The sequence below is a fragment of the Barbatula barbatula genome (assembly GCF_947034865.1).
Source record: "Barbatula barbatula genome assembly, chromosome: 12".
Lineage (NCBI taxonomy): Eukaryota > Metazoa > Chordata > Actinopteri > Cypriniformes > Nemacheilidae > Barbatula > Barbatula barbatula.
Genome location: NC_136775.1, coordinates 11,396,837 through 11,409,669, shown reverse-complemented (window position 1 = coordinate 11,409,669; position 12,833 = coordinate 11,396,837). Strand labels below are relative to the sequence as shown.

The 12,833-nt window shown below is 37.3% G+C and overlaps 2 protein-coding genes across 3 annotated transcripts in view; both read right to left on the bottom strand.

Moving 5' to 3' along the window:
• cadm4 (cell adhesion molecule 4) overlaps window positions 1–1,038 on the bottom strand; it is a 95,042-nt gene extending 94,004 nt beyond the window's left edge. The window contains exon 1 of one of the 2 annotated variants that reach the window (XM_079469578.1): window positions 762–1,038. In XM_079469578.1, the coding sequence (XP_079325704.1) occupies window positions 762–837 (76 nt within the window). In that variant the 5' untranslated portion in view covers window positions 838–1,038. The remainder of the gene's footprint in view (window positions 1–761) is intronic. The other variant, XM_079469576.1, reaches the window with a different exon arrangement.
• Window positions 1,039–3,376: 2,338 nt separating this feature from the next.
• Window positions 3,377–11,951, bottom strand: LOC306901256 (uncharacterized protein). The gene is made up of 7 exons (XM_079468900.1): window positions 11,599–11,951; window positions 11,068–11,189; window positions 9,923–10,133; window positions 9,187–9,341; window positions 6,301–6,445; window positions 4,309–4,453; window positions 3,377–4,059 (listed from the first exon to the last, which is right to left on the bottom strand). Exons 1-7 carry the CDS (start codon window positions 11,654–11,656, stop codon window positions 3,972–3,974), a joined length of 924 nt encoding a protein of 307 aa, XP_079325026.1. The 5' UTR covers window positions 11,657–11,951; the 3' UTR covers window positions 3,377–3,971.
• Between the last annotated feature and the right edge of the window lie 882 nt (window positions 11,952–12,833).

Here is a 12,833-nt window from a genome sequence, read left to right as displayed (position 1 = left end):
CCGTGTTGGGATTTGCTGGAGACGGGAGTGCGATGCTGTTATGGGACAGCCTGAACTCCGCAAGTCCACTACCATGATAAGTAAATGCACTCCTTCATTGACTGTCGCATTGGTCGTACAAGTACACCTCGGGATCTCTGTGCGTCACGCTGAATCCCAACGAAGAACATCGGCAACAATAACAATTGTACCTATGCACAAAGAAAATGCACAGCACAGCGCACAACATCTAAACAACGCGACGCGCGAGTGTCAACACAGGAATACGTGCATGTGTACATCTAGACACGAACGTATCCCATCCAGTTGTTGAGCGAACTCTCTTTAATGCTGAAGCGTCGGAGTCAGCAGAGGGGCAGGTGGCTGACGCAAACTACCCCAATAAAAAACGCCAATAGCGATGTAGCCGTCAAATTGCTTACACGCTAGACAATCTCACACACGTAAACAGTAAGAACTTTCAGGAGAAAGCTCATTGCGCAAGCGTTTTCACTTTTGCACAAACATTTCCTGAACCAAACAGTTAATGAAAATCGAAACACGATTTCTGTGTGTGCATGAACACTATTAAATCCCGTGTGCCGAATGCAAACGATGCGTTTGCGTTTGGCTGCGTGCACCCCGGTGTGTATTTAACGTTACAGCGTAACCTCCTGCAACGAAAAACATCGGTAAATAGAGAAACAGTCATCCACATACTCAATCATATATGATGCCGGCAAGTTAACTTCGGGAGTGTGCTAAATAAGCATTCATCTTACCTGTCTGCGAATAGGACAGGAGCAGCAGGAGAGAAAGAGGAGCGCAATACTTCCAAAAAGAAGAAAATGCCATCATTGGTGTAATTCCCTTCTGTTAATTCCTCTTCCTTGGATGGGAATTAGAAAAACATGAGCGCGCAGGCTCGCACCTACGAGGCTTTTCTCAACTCCACTGTTGGCTGCAATCGTTTTGTGTTACATACTAATACACACAGATACACTTGCTCAATCTGTCACTACTCTGAATGAAAGGTGGAATGTAGAAGGGCCGGTTTTCTTGGGCTCACCCACAACCAATCGGATTTGACAGTGGCCGGCGCACACCCAGCTGTGGGCGGGGTTTGAATAATTTTGTAAACCAAATCGTGTTGTTTTTGTGATGAAAAAAACAATGTGCTTTATAAAGCAAACTTATAGCACTTTAACTACATCTAGACTGCGCTTTTAAATGAGCCTCTCAATGTGCTGACCACGTTGATGACGTAACATGATGAATTACAATAGCTATAATGAAGTTTTGAGCGACCTTTATTCTTATCTAAAACTCTATATACATCATTCGCGTTGGCTGGAAGAATTACTTTTTGATGAATATGTTCCTTACTGTGATGTGACAGCGGATCGGCAGCGCTAAATGACAGTTTCTGTGAGCAGTTTCGTTCACGTTGATTCATTCAACTATTTAACACAAGACGAACAGAAGTTACACGATCATTAGCGGCCAAGATGCCACGAAACCGTTCATAACACGACTTGAATATCTTTGTCTCAAGCACAGTTCACTGGGGTAATTAAAAAGGAAAAGAATCTGATAACAATTGGCAAGATTATTGTTTGCATTTAGCGACACCATCTGATCAATAAGTGAATTACAAATAAACTCGGAACAAAAAAAGGTTTGTTGGCTCCTGTTGAAAGTGTGAAAACATTTTACATTTCTGTGAGGTTTGTTGTAACAATCTACATAATTATAGCTCAATGATGTATTGGAGGAAGGGGGGTGTTGAAATAGCTACTGTAAATTTCTTCAGTGGTATTGTTTTGTCTAAGGTGTGAATCCTAAAAACATGGTTTGTCACAGAGGTTTGTGACTACATACTGTAGTCTTCTTAGTTTATGTTTACATACGGCAGTCAGGAGAATCTGCAAGTCATATATGTATTATTTTAAATGCATACATAGCACTATTCGTTTAATAAGGAAATCATGAATAATGGAACAACCTTTTTTTCAATTGATTTAATGAAATGAGTGGTGATGAAGAACATTTGTGTACTGAGTTTTATAATTGCCGTGCACACCTTTGAAATCTTTTGGAAATGTTTTGGCGTAAAAAATTTAGTGGAGAAATTAAATTGGAGACATTTATACAACACAAACTGCAAGCCATTTAAATGAGAAAATAATAACTGTTGACAAGCACATGCTACCTTTGAGAAGTTTCTTAAGAGACTTGAAATATTATTTTCACACTTCAGTGTTTCTAATTGCAAATTGCAGCTTGTGGCATTTCGAACCAAAATAATTATGCAGCAAATAAACAGGTCTGAAAATAAAACAGTCAACTGTCTAAGAAATATGCTTTATGCGAATTAGAGGTGTTCTTATAATGTTGAAAAATTGAACTGTCCTCGGATACGGAACAGAACAGTATACATTAAGAGCTTGAAATGGTTATTCAGATTCTTTACTTGAGGTGTTTCTTTTTTGTCCATTTATACTTTAGATTTTCTTTTCTCCAAGAAGTTGACCTTGCTATCCTATACTCTCATTCATGTAAACAGAGAAAAATAGAGAATACGTTGCAAATAATCAGTTCCAAATTAGATTATTGTTCATTGTTGTGTTTCATTGCATGGACCTTTGTTAATGAACTGTCATTGCTAAAGCACAGAAGCGCCAGTTATCAATGGAGGCCTGAGGTCAACCACACACTGGAAATAAAACAACATAAACATACAGCAAACAGAATAAATTAAATGAGATACTGGCTAATAGCTAATAATAGCTGAGATAATGCCTGCAGTGATGAATTAAAGCATTGGGGGGTCAAATTGAGAAAATGAGTTACTACCGTATGCGTTGACTGGGGAAAGTATAGGCAATTCCTGTTCATGTTGTTTGTGAAAAACTTGTCATTCCAAGTTACAGGCCTGTAGCAGCATGCACTTATATATGTAATATTTTGAAAGAATACATCGGGAGTGCCCTGGGGCCTTTTCGGATATGGATCCTTTTATATTTTAGAGTTGTCGGATACATTTCTAGTTCTGACTTAAAGCCTTGTCGATCCTTCTTTTGTTCAATCCTATCTATTGATCGTTGCCACCCATTGGAAGTCAGGGGTGAAATGCAGGTCATTTATACATTTTTTTGTAAATTCATGTAATAGATATTTTGCACTGGTCGTGTTAAAGCCACTGGTTTGCTTATTTTCTGTTTTTGTCTTATAATGTTTTCCAAACACATAATAAGCCAATCGTGTGTTGTTTTAATTGTAAAGAGATTGAAGGAATTTCAAGTTTTAATGCATTTACTTGGAGATAAAATGATTGCATGGGATAGTTGAGCATCCATGTATCTTAATTAGATCAGTAAAAACACTGGAGGCAGAATACGTTGTAAAACTTAAAACAGTTTATAAGCTTTAAATTCAAAGACATACAGGGCAAAATCAAACATGTGCAAAAGTACAACACAGTCAAAGGGCAAAGAGTAATTGGTTGAGTATTAGAGAAACAGATGATTATACCTTTACTTAGAGCTATATTAATTTTTTTACATCTGACTAAATTATCTGATAGCCTGATGACAGTGAGTTTGCATAAAAGAAATATTAAATAGTTTGCATGAACTGAAATCTGCCTTTTCAACCCGAGAACGACGGAAAAAATACATAATTCAAGGTCAGCTCTCAAAAACATCTTTTCAGCATTTCTCAATTTTGCTGCGTTTTTAATCAATACAGAGAAAATTGCACACCTTTTGTTGAAGAGCACTTCTGCCGAGCACACTTGACACGACCTACCTTGTTCCACCTTTGTGTGCTTTTTTATTCACTTTATAGACAGATAGTCTCTTAATTATATATCTAAATAAAGACCCTAGAACATAAAACCAATAGATTAAGTCTTCTTCACTCAATATTCTCCCCTTCTATTTCTTTTCTATTCAGTTTTCTCCTCTCCAGTCCTCCATCAATTTCACTCTTTATACCAGTGGCTGCTTGTCAGAACTGGTGGAGGACAGGGACTCCACACTGTTTCTGTAGATTGGTTTCTTCTGGGAGCGGTCATCACTGAGGAAGAGAGAAATATGAATGATTAACATGGAAGAAAGTGTGTTATATCAGACAGAATAAGAAAATATGTGGGGCTCTGGGTGTGACGGTTATTTGCACATGGTCTAGTCTGTCTAAACAGCTCTAAGGGGGTTAGAAGTGATGGCGATTGAGAAGCAGTTACCACTGTCTTTTAAACTCATAGTACTGATTTACAATATCACAAGCCATGTCTCCATGTCCTTTTAGGGAGGTAAGAGTACTTACATGGGACCCTTGCACTTCGTTTGGCTGGCTCGACGGCAGAGGTATGTTACCGTGGATATCACAATCGCCAGAAGAACAAATCCTACTACACAGGATACTGTGAGAACAACATGACCAGTGGTGGACTGATACCATGCTGCATTCTCTATAAACACAAACAGGGAGACAGTCATCTTAACTCTGCAAAAAGTTTAGTTGCAAAAAACATTATCCTAAAACCTGATGAACCATCTAAACCGACTAAACACTTTTAAATTAGTAGTTCAGCCTTAGGCAGGTAAGCTAATTGTCCATAATTATCGTTCTTTTCCGGATTGCTTCCTTGTTGTAATGGGAAAAAGATGCGAAATGTTTTAAAGGTCAATTTGAGGGCAAGGTCTGACTCAGCAGAAACACTGAAACTTTAAATGCAAATGCCTTAAAGGGATAGATTTCCGCCTAAAAGGAAATCTGTCATAATTTACAGACCTCTTGTCATTTCAAACTTGTATGACTTTCATTCTTCTGCAGAACACAAAAGAAGATATTTTGAAGAAAGTTGGTAACCGAACAAGGGTGGTATCCATTGACTTGCAATGATTTAGTGTCCATTCAATGAAAGCGAATAGGCATCGCCATGTTTCAGTTACCAACATTCTTCAAAATGTCTTCTTTTGTGGTTTGCGGAAGAAAGAAAGTCTGTCTCTCCGTTTACAAAAAATTATTTTACTTTTACATTAATAAAACATTTCTAATTTATTTTCATTTCTATTTCGAGCAGTTGCTTTCTTTCCTGTTTGTTGTATTTTGATCAAATCCTAATGCACCTGCTGCACCACAGTCTTCCCTCACGATATATTAGACTAAAAATAACACATTCTCCTCTTTATCTCTTTTTCTTGGATTTCCTCCTCTTGTCTTTGTCACTCATAGGTCCTTCATCTCTACCCTCCCTCATCTCAGCCGCTTCCTCTCTGACCTCATCACCCACAGAAGACAAATGTCCCTAATCCTGATCTTATTGCTTTTCTGTAATGTCGCGTGACAACTATGTACTATTATTGATATTCATGACTGTAATGCAATAGTCTAATGGCAGCTATTATTGTCCTGCGCTGTGTCTACAACGCAAGCGAATGACTTGACGGAGCTTGAACGTTCTTGTGATGATCAATGAAGCTGTCTTAACATGCGGCTGCTGTAGCGACGGCTCCTTTGATTAGAATGGAAGTGTTCTGGCTTTGTCGCCTAGGGTTGATGCACGGCTGATCTATGTCTGTCTTTCTGTGACATTTCCTAATAAAAGACATCACAGTAAATACGTTGAAATTAATTTCCAAATACAATTGAGGGCACCAGAGATATTCTGTATAAGCATAGGGTGATTTTCTACAGTTTGTGTCTGCGCAATTGTAAGATTAAATCAGAAATTGAAAGAATTTTAAATATAATGAACATTTAATGAAATGAACATGAAATATTTTATTGACGGTTTTCATCGGATTTTATAAAATAACAGTTTATATTTATGTATATTATGTGACATTGACATTTTGCGGATGAGCTTAGTATTGGAGTATAAATTTTAAATATTGTAGAGGGAAGTCTAGCCAGGTAACGGTTCTTTGCGGTTTCTTTGGATTGTTATCAGAAATAATCTACAGGCACTATTATTTGCGAATGTGTACCTGAAGTTAAGGGCAGTCCACGAACGTGTGCATGTGCAGTGACGTTTGTTTATGTTGTTGCTTTGAAAGAGTCTAAAGGGAAACACTAGCATACCATTTCCATTTTTTAAAGTTTAGTCTTTGATATGTTTTAACATTATGCTTTAAAGAATCATATTCTGCCTCTATGGTACGAGATCTATATTTTACTTTTCTTTTCATCTATTTGTTTGGATTATTAAAATCCCAACCCCATGTAACTGCTGTGACAAGGCATCTAACTTTAGTTGAGTTTGTGCGGTTAACTAACAGCAGACCACCATAGCCCCCTTCTGGCAGCTCTGACCTGGCAGGACAGTGACGCTGATAGTGCGTTTCTTCATCAGGGATTGCATAGTAGGAGACTGAGCTGTACAGGTGTATCTCCCTCCATCCTGCCTTGTCACCTTCTCCAACTTCAGCTTACTGGCAGACAGAACCCAGTCCTCTCCCTTGATAGAAAACAAACATAGACAGGTAAGTTTATAGGAGAGGTGAAATCTAAAGCAGGCACTAAAGGCAAGATTTCACATTTTACTTTCAAAGAAAGATAAGGCAGAAGTACTTCATAATTCGTAGTAAAGGAACCATGAAAAGGGGGGAAACCAAAGTAATGGATCCCATTAGGGGAATAACCACTACAACAGTGTAAAATTGTACTGTATCACTACATTTTAACAGCGAGTATAATGAAAGTATAAAAATAACCACAGAATACTCCTTAAAGGGTCAATTGTGAGATTACTACATTAAGCCAACAAAAATTATTTTGATAGTGAATAATTCTGGTGAAGCAAAAATTGAGCCTTATGGCAACAACTGCATGTTAGCACATTTACCAGAGAACAAAACAGGGAAACAGTTGCCTGTGCAAAAACTGGTCAAAGCACAATAACCTCACAAATGCCTTTGGCTCCGGATGGGGATTCTGCAGCATGCCAAGAAAGTCCATTTCAATTTAAATGAAAGTGAATTAAGAGGATTCTCAGTCAGGCCAAGTTCTGACTGAAGCACCATTGTTTAAGCTAATCCACAGGCTCCCAGCACCTCCCTGTTTCCTCTTTCAAAGAGCAGACACAGAGTGTAATAACCGTTAGCGGCAATACTCCAACGTACTTCTGTACTGCGTTTCTATATTTACAGGAATCTGCATCTATTATACCTTGCGATTGGGATGCACATACTGTAATAAAGGCAAAACTGACAATACAATAGTTTTGTAAGCTTGATATCATTTTTAATTAGCTTTATTACTTTTTATTTATTTGTTTGTTTGATTATTTATTTATAGTGTTTATGTATTTTTTTATTTTTTTTTTATTTCTCAGCTTTAATTTCGATCTGGTTGTTTATTTCCAGTTGTCATTTTCAGTTTAAACATAATTCAGGCAACATTTCTAAATTCTTCTTTTTTTTCAATAAATAGAAATGCATTTATGGTTTTAATTTCAGCTTGGGTCTGGACAGATGAAAATGGCTTGTGCTAAAGTTAAAGCAGTTACTGTGAGACTGAATGACACTGCACGGTTGTGAAAAGTAATGGATGAAATCATTCTGAGAGTCTGAGGAGCAGGTCTACGGAGTCTAACCACAATGCATTCATGCAACTCTATGGCCACCTGTCAACCCACACAGTGACATTTTTAACTATTACACCAACAAGCAGAGGTACAAAAGCTTTTATGATGCACAAACACCGGAGGAATGTACTGACTATGTGTGCTATGTATATGCATATCTTAAGTATTAAAGGGATAGGTCATCATTTACTAACCTTCTTGTCATTTCAAACCTGTATACATTTCTTTGTTCTGCTGTATACAAAGGAAGATATTTGGAAGAATGTCAGTAACCAAACCGATCTGGTTGGTTACTAAAATTCTTCAAAATGTCTTTGAGTTTAGCAGAACAAAGAAATGTATACAGGTTTGCAACAATCTGAGGTTGAGTAAATGGGTGAACTATTCCTTTAATGCACTGTAAAAATAGATAAGTGTAGTTGTTATTTCCACATTTACAATATGAGGGTGAGGAAATTAAAAGCAATTGTATCATGTATACTCTCATGCTTTTGGTATATCATAGAATAAAGCAAAGAAGCTGTGGAAAGAGATAAATTATTGCTTATTCTACAAAGATATTCTAAAATGGCCTGGACACATTTGTTGGTACCCCTTAGAAAACATAATACATTGGATGATAGTGATATTTCAAATTAAATAGTTTCTTTAATTAGTAACACACATGTATCCAATCTTGTAATCAGTCATTCAGCCGATTTAAACAGAGAAAAATAGTCACTGTGCTGTTTGGTATCATTGTGTGCCCCACACTGAACATGGACCAGAGGAAGCAAAGGATAGAGTAGAGGAGCTCATAAAGAAAATAATAGACGGTAAAGGTAAAGGTAAAGGTAAAGGTAAAGGTAAAGGTAAAGGTAAAGGTAAAGGTAAAGGCTACAAGACTATGTCCAAGCAGCTTGATGTTACTGTGACAACAGTTGCAAATATTATTAAAAAGTTTAAGGTCCATGGAATTGTAGCCAACCTCCCTGAGCGCGGCCGCAAGAGGAGAATAGACCCCAGAATGAAGAGAAGGATACTGCGAATGGTAGAAAAAGAACCAAGGATAACTGCCAAACAGATACAAGCTGAACTCCAAGGTGAAAGTACGTCAGTTTCTGATCGCACCATCCAGACAGCTGGAGCAGTTTGCTCAGGAATAGTGCATTCTTTGTGCATTCTTCGTTTTTTGTGGAGGGGTACTAACAGATTTGAGCATTTCTGTATCCTCATATTTATTGTATTATGTTCATTAATTCTATATTCAGTCAATAATATTTTTAGCACACAAAGCTAGTTTTAGGTTATGTGACAAAACATTCTCACAGCATGATTTGGTTTTGCTGTCTATCACGTGGAAACCCCTAAAAATTCTGGGACTTTTCACGCATGAACCATGCACTGATATAAGTTCCTTTTTTAACTAAAAATGATAACATTCACATCCCTTTCATTAGAACTGTGTGGTCTTTTTTTCAAATAAACCAATTGTAGGCCCTTCTCTTAGATGTATGAGAAACCTACATGCCCAATTCCATGAAACAGACAATTAAAATCCCACTAGTCAGAAGAGTGAATGAGGTTTGGAACAAGATAAAAATTAGTATAACATAAAATGTTTGATATGTCACCTCTTTGGTCCAGTAGTAATCGGGTTTCTCAGAAGCTGAAGTAGAACACTCTAGCTCTACGTCATCCCCTAACCGAACTTTCAGCACCTCCACCGCGTTGAAATAACGGGTAAGGTAGCCCAAACCAGCCCGGTGCACTGATACCTCTCGCATATCTGAGAGAAAAACAGAGAGAGCATGGGTGGATACAGAGGATTAGTAAAAACAGCTCTGAATATATTTACATGAAAACAAGAAAGCAGCACCAACAAATTCAGATCATTTACATGGAGAGATATTAACCTGCACATCCAATTAAGAATCTCGTTGGAGAGAGGGATGACGAATTATTTAAGATCATGGTATATTAAGTCTAGCTCAACTGTAATAAACAATCTGTTCACAGATTGTCTTGTCTCCATCTGTTATGTGTATTGACCCCCTCTGTACAAATCCATCTTTTGTCTCCACTAAGTTATTCCAATAACTCATCCCTGGGCACAACAAAACCACCATTCTATATCAACATTGATTTAGTAATCTTATGAGATAGAGTTTTATTTCTCTTCTTATAATTAGATCATTAGAAAACTTCTTATGCGACAACTTGACGATAGAAAGGCTGAAATCGATTTGTGTTCATAACAATCGATGAACATTTGCATCTCTGTTTGGTTACGTAGACTCTTAGACTGTTTCCTAAAGATTCAAACAGCCCATTGTGTGAGTTCTTGGCAGTGATCTGACTCTTACTCACAGTGGATCGGGATGGTGAGGGACTCGGAAGAGTTATCCGGTGCAGAAGAGTTCTCAGACACACAGCGGTATGGACCCTCAGACCAGGACTGGATGCTTGAAATTAGGACGAGAAGTTTGCCTTCCTCTCTTCTCACGTCAACATCATACATAAAACATCTGCGGTATAAATACACGTCCTCTGCCTGGAGACGGTACCACCTCCTCATGTACTGTCGGGGGAAAAAGAACGAAAAATTTCACTCATACAGTAGATGCGTAAAATAATTGTCATATTTGAATTTACATTATATCTGAATTTAGTGCAACGAAACGTTTTAGTCATGTATGATGTTTTTACTAAATAGGTTTTTATATAATGTGTTGTATAGATAAGGGTGTTTCTACTTTGTTTTAAATAAAAACTAGACTTTTAGATATTCAGACGGACATGGGAGTGAATAAATAAATGTAAACGGTTACTTTGACTCACAAATTGACTGTATGATAAAGGCTTGTCTGAGATTTTATCTGAAATGGGAATTGCTTGCTTAATTTCCTCAAATATGCTATACCTGCAGGAAATAGATATTGACACTTGGGTCTTACTGACATAGAGTTTGCAAAACAAAACATCCGTCTTCTTGATTGGTTGTATAGAAACTCTTTTTGTCTTGGCACAACTGCATGTAGATGCCAGGAAAAGGTGACAAACAGACAGCGCTTCGACAGACGCAGCAGATGTTGTGAATCCTCGAAAGGCTTCTCAGTGCCAGATACTAATTAAACCCAGAATAACAGCTCTCATAAGCCTGGAAAAACAAATACTGCATTCTGCTGTGTAAATACTACTTTCAGTCCTGATCTCCAGACAAATACATTCAAATGAGAATGTTATTGTTCCTTGTTTGCTCTTGTTCTTGCACAGACAAATAAGTAAGTCTACAAAATGCTGATAACAATTTTGAGGGAAGAAACACAATTCCTTATCAAATAAGTCTGTAGTTTAAGATATTGGTTTACTGTTATCATATTGGCAGGAAATAACAGCACAACCGACCTGTCTCGATGTTGTTTCAGTATCAAGCTGATGTTTATAGACATTCACAGACAACTGTAGGTCAAAGCATATTGTATACATGCGCAATGATGCTTCTATGGCCGTACCTTAGAGAACCTCTCAAAGTGCACTGAGCTCATATTGAGCTTAGAATCGGTGTCCACACACTCCAGCGTCACATCCTGTCCTTCTAGAACTGGATCAGATGGTCCTTTCACCATCAGATTGGCTGAGGAATGTAGAAAAACAAGACAGCTTCCTTATTGTTCAGAAAAATAGTTGCACCTAAATGCCAGAAAACTAGATTTGAATATGTAATAAACAGGTACATTGTTTTGAAATAAAAGTGTGTACACCACCACCCATGAAAACAACATTGACAAAAAAAGCATGCAATTCAAAACACTATCTGATATAAAACGTGAATTGTTTAGTGAAGTGAAGTATCGATCAATAATACAATTTCTTCTTTTGCTCACATGCAATACTAATGATAACATATTATTGTTGTCAAATAAACATTTGAATAAACTAATTTTCATCAACACTTTCATTTTCACGACTTATGTCCAAACATGCATGGATTATCACCGTACAGTCTCATTTGATCAGGCTTTAGCAAAACAAAATATATTTACCATTTGAGCTTTGGAGACCGATGAGCGCGAGCACTGCGAGGATAATACAGACCCTCATATTGATGCGCGATTATCTTGACTTCTGCGCTACAAAACAAACTTCTGCGGAAATGAACCTTTGTAAACACAATTTATGAGCCCAGAAGAAGGCGTGGTTTGCTATTCAAATTGAGCACGTACTTTTATTTTTGTAACACATTGCAATAAAAAAAAGTTTAAAAAGTATATATAAGTATATATAATAAATGTTGCAAAGTATTTGATTGCTTTATCAATCAAAACAATTAAAGACAAAGCTACCGTGGTTTCACACATCGATATATGCAAATCGGTTAAAAGCATCACCTGTATCCAGCAAAATGTGGGTCCGTAGAGTGAGTGCATAACAAGGGAGGCTGGGGGTTGCTTGCCAGGACGCACCAAAGTACATAAAAATAGACCCCTTCAATGTTTTTTTAAGGAATACCTTGATAACACGTTTTATTAAATTGATAAAATGTGATCATTTGTGAACAACAAGGAAACAGGTTGTAAAGGTGAAATAAAAACCCCGCATATGCTTCATGTGGATTTTAAAAGAAACGCTGTTCCTCACTTCACTGAAGCGCAACATGTTGCTGCGGCTTGTTTGCTGTTGCGACGCAATGTGAAATGGATCTGCGCGCGTACAGCTTAATCTTCTAAATCAGTGTTTTGATTTAGTTGAAATGAATACATTTAATGAATAGGTCAATCACCAGACCTGCCCTAAACAGGTCCGATGGAAATTCCCATAGCGTTCATTGACCTTTACTGTAATGATTTCCGGCAAACTGTAGGTGACTCAGCACTGGTGACTGTTTACGGAAGTTCATACATAGACTGTAATTATACTTTTGAAGATTGATATGTATTGCACTGTTCATTCCACTTCTCCACATTTTGCAGGTACTTTCCCCTCTTCCCACAGAAAGTGAGAAACCTTGTCTTTAGTAAACCATGTACCTGTAGGTACTTTTTAATCATTATATAATGTCGAATTGTAAATCTTTATATAATTTCAAAATATAAACAAATATAAAACTATTTCAGCTTAATCTGTTTTAAGTCTATGATGAACATACCATTGCATCATGATAAATTACACTTCCACGGGGTCATTGTAATGTTGTTGTTCTTCAAATGTCTCTGAAACATTGATCAATTTACTCTAGAAAAAAACAGAGATGTATTTCTGCCATAGGATCTCTTATCCT

Excerpts from the sequence above, each read along its gene's own strand:
- LOC306901256 (XM_079468900.1), bottom strand. The coding sequence starts at position 11,656 with ATGAGGGTCTGTATTATCCTCGCAGTGCTCGCGCTCATCGGTCTCCAA. Across the intron at positions 10,134-11,067 it reads ACTTTGAGAGGTTCTCTAAG|TACATGAGGAGGTGGTACCG; the intron begins GTACGGCCATAG and ends TTCCCCCGACAG. Across the intron at positions 4,060-4,308 it reads ACGAAGTGCAAGGGTCCCAT|TGATGACCGCTCCCAGAAGA; the intron begins GTAAGTACTCTT and ends TCTCTTCCTCAG.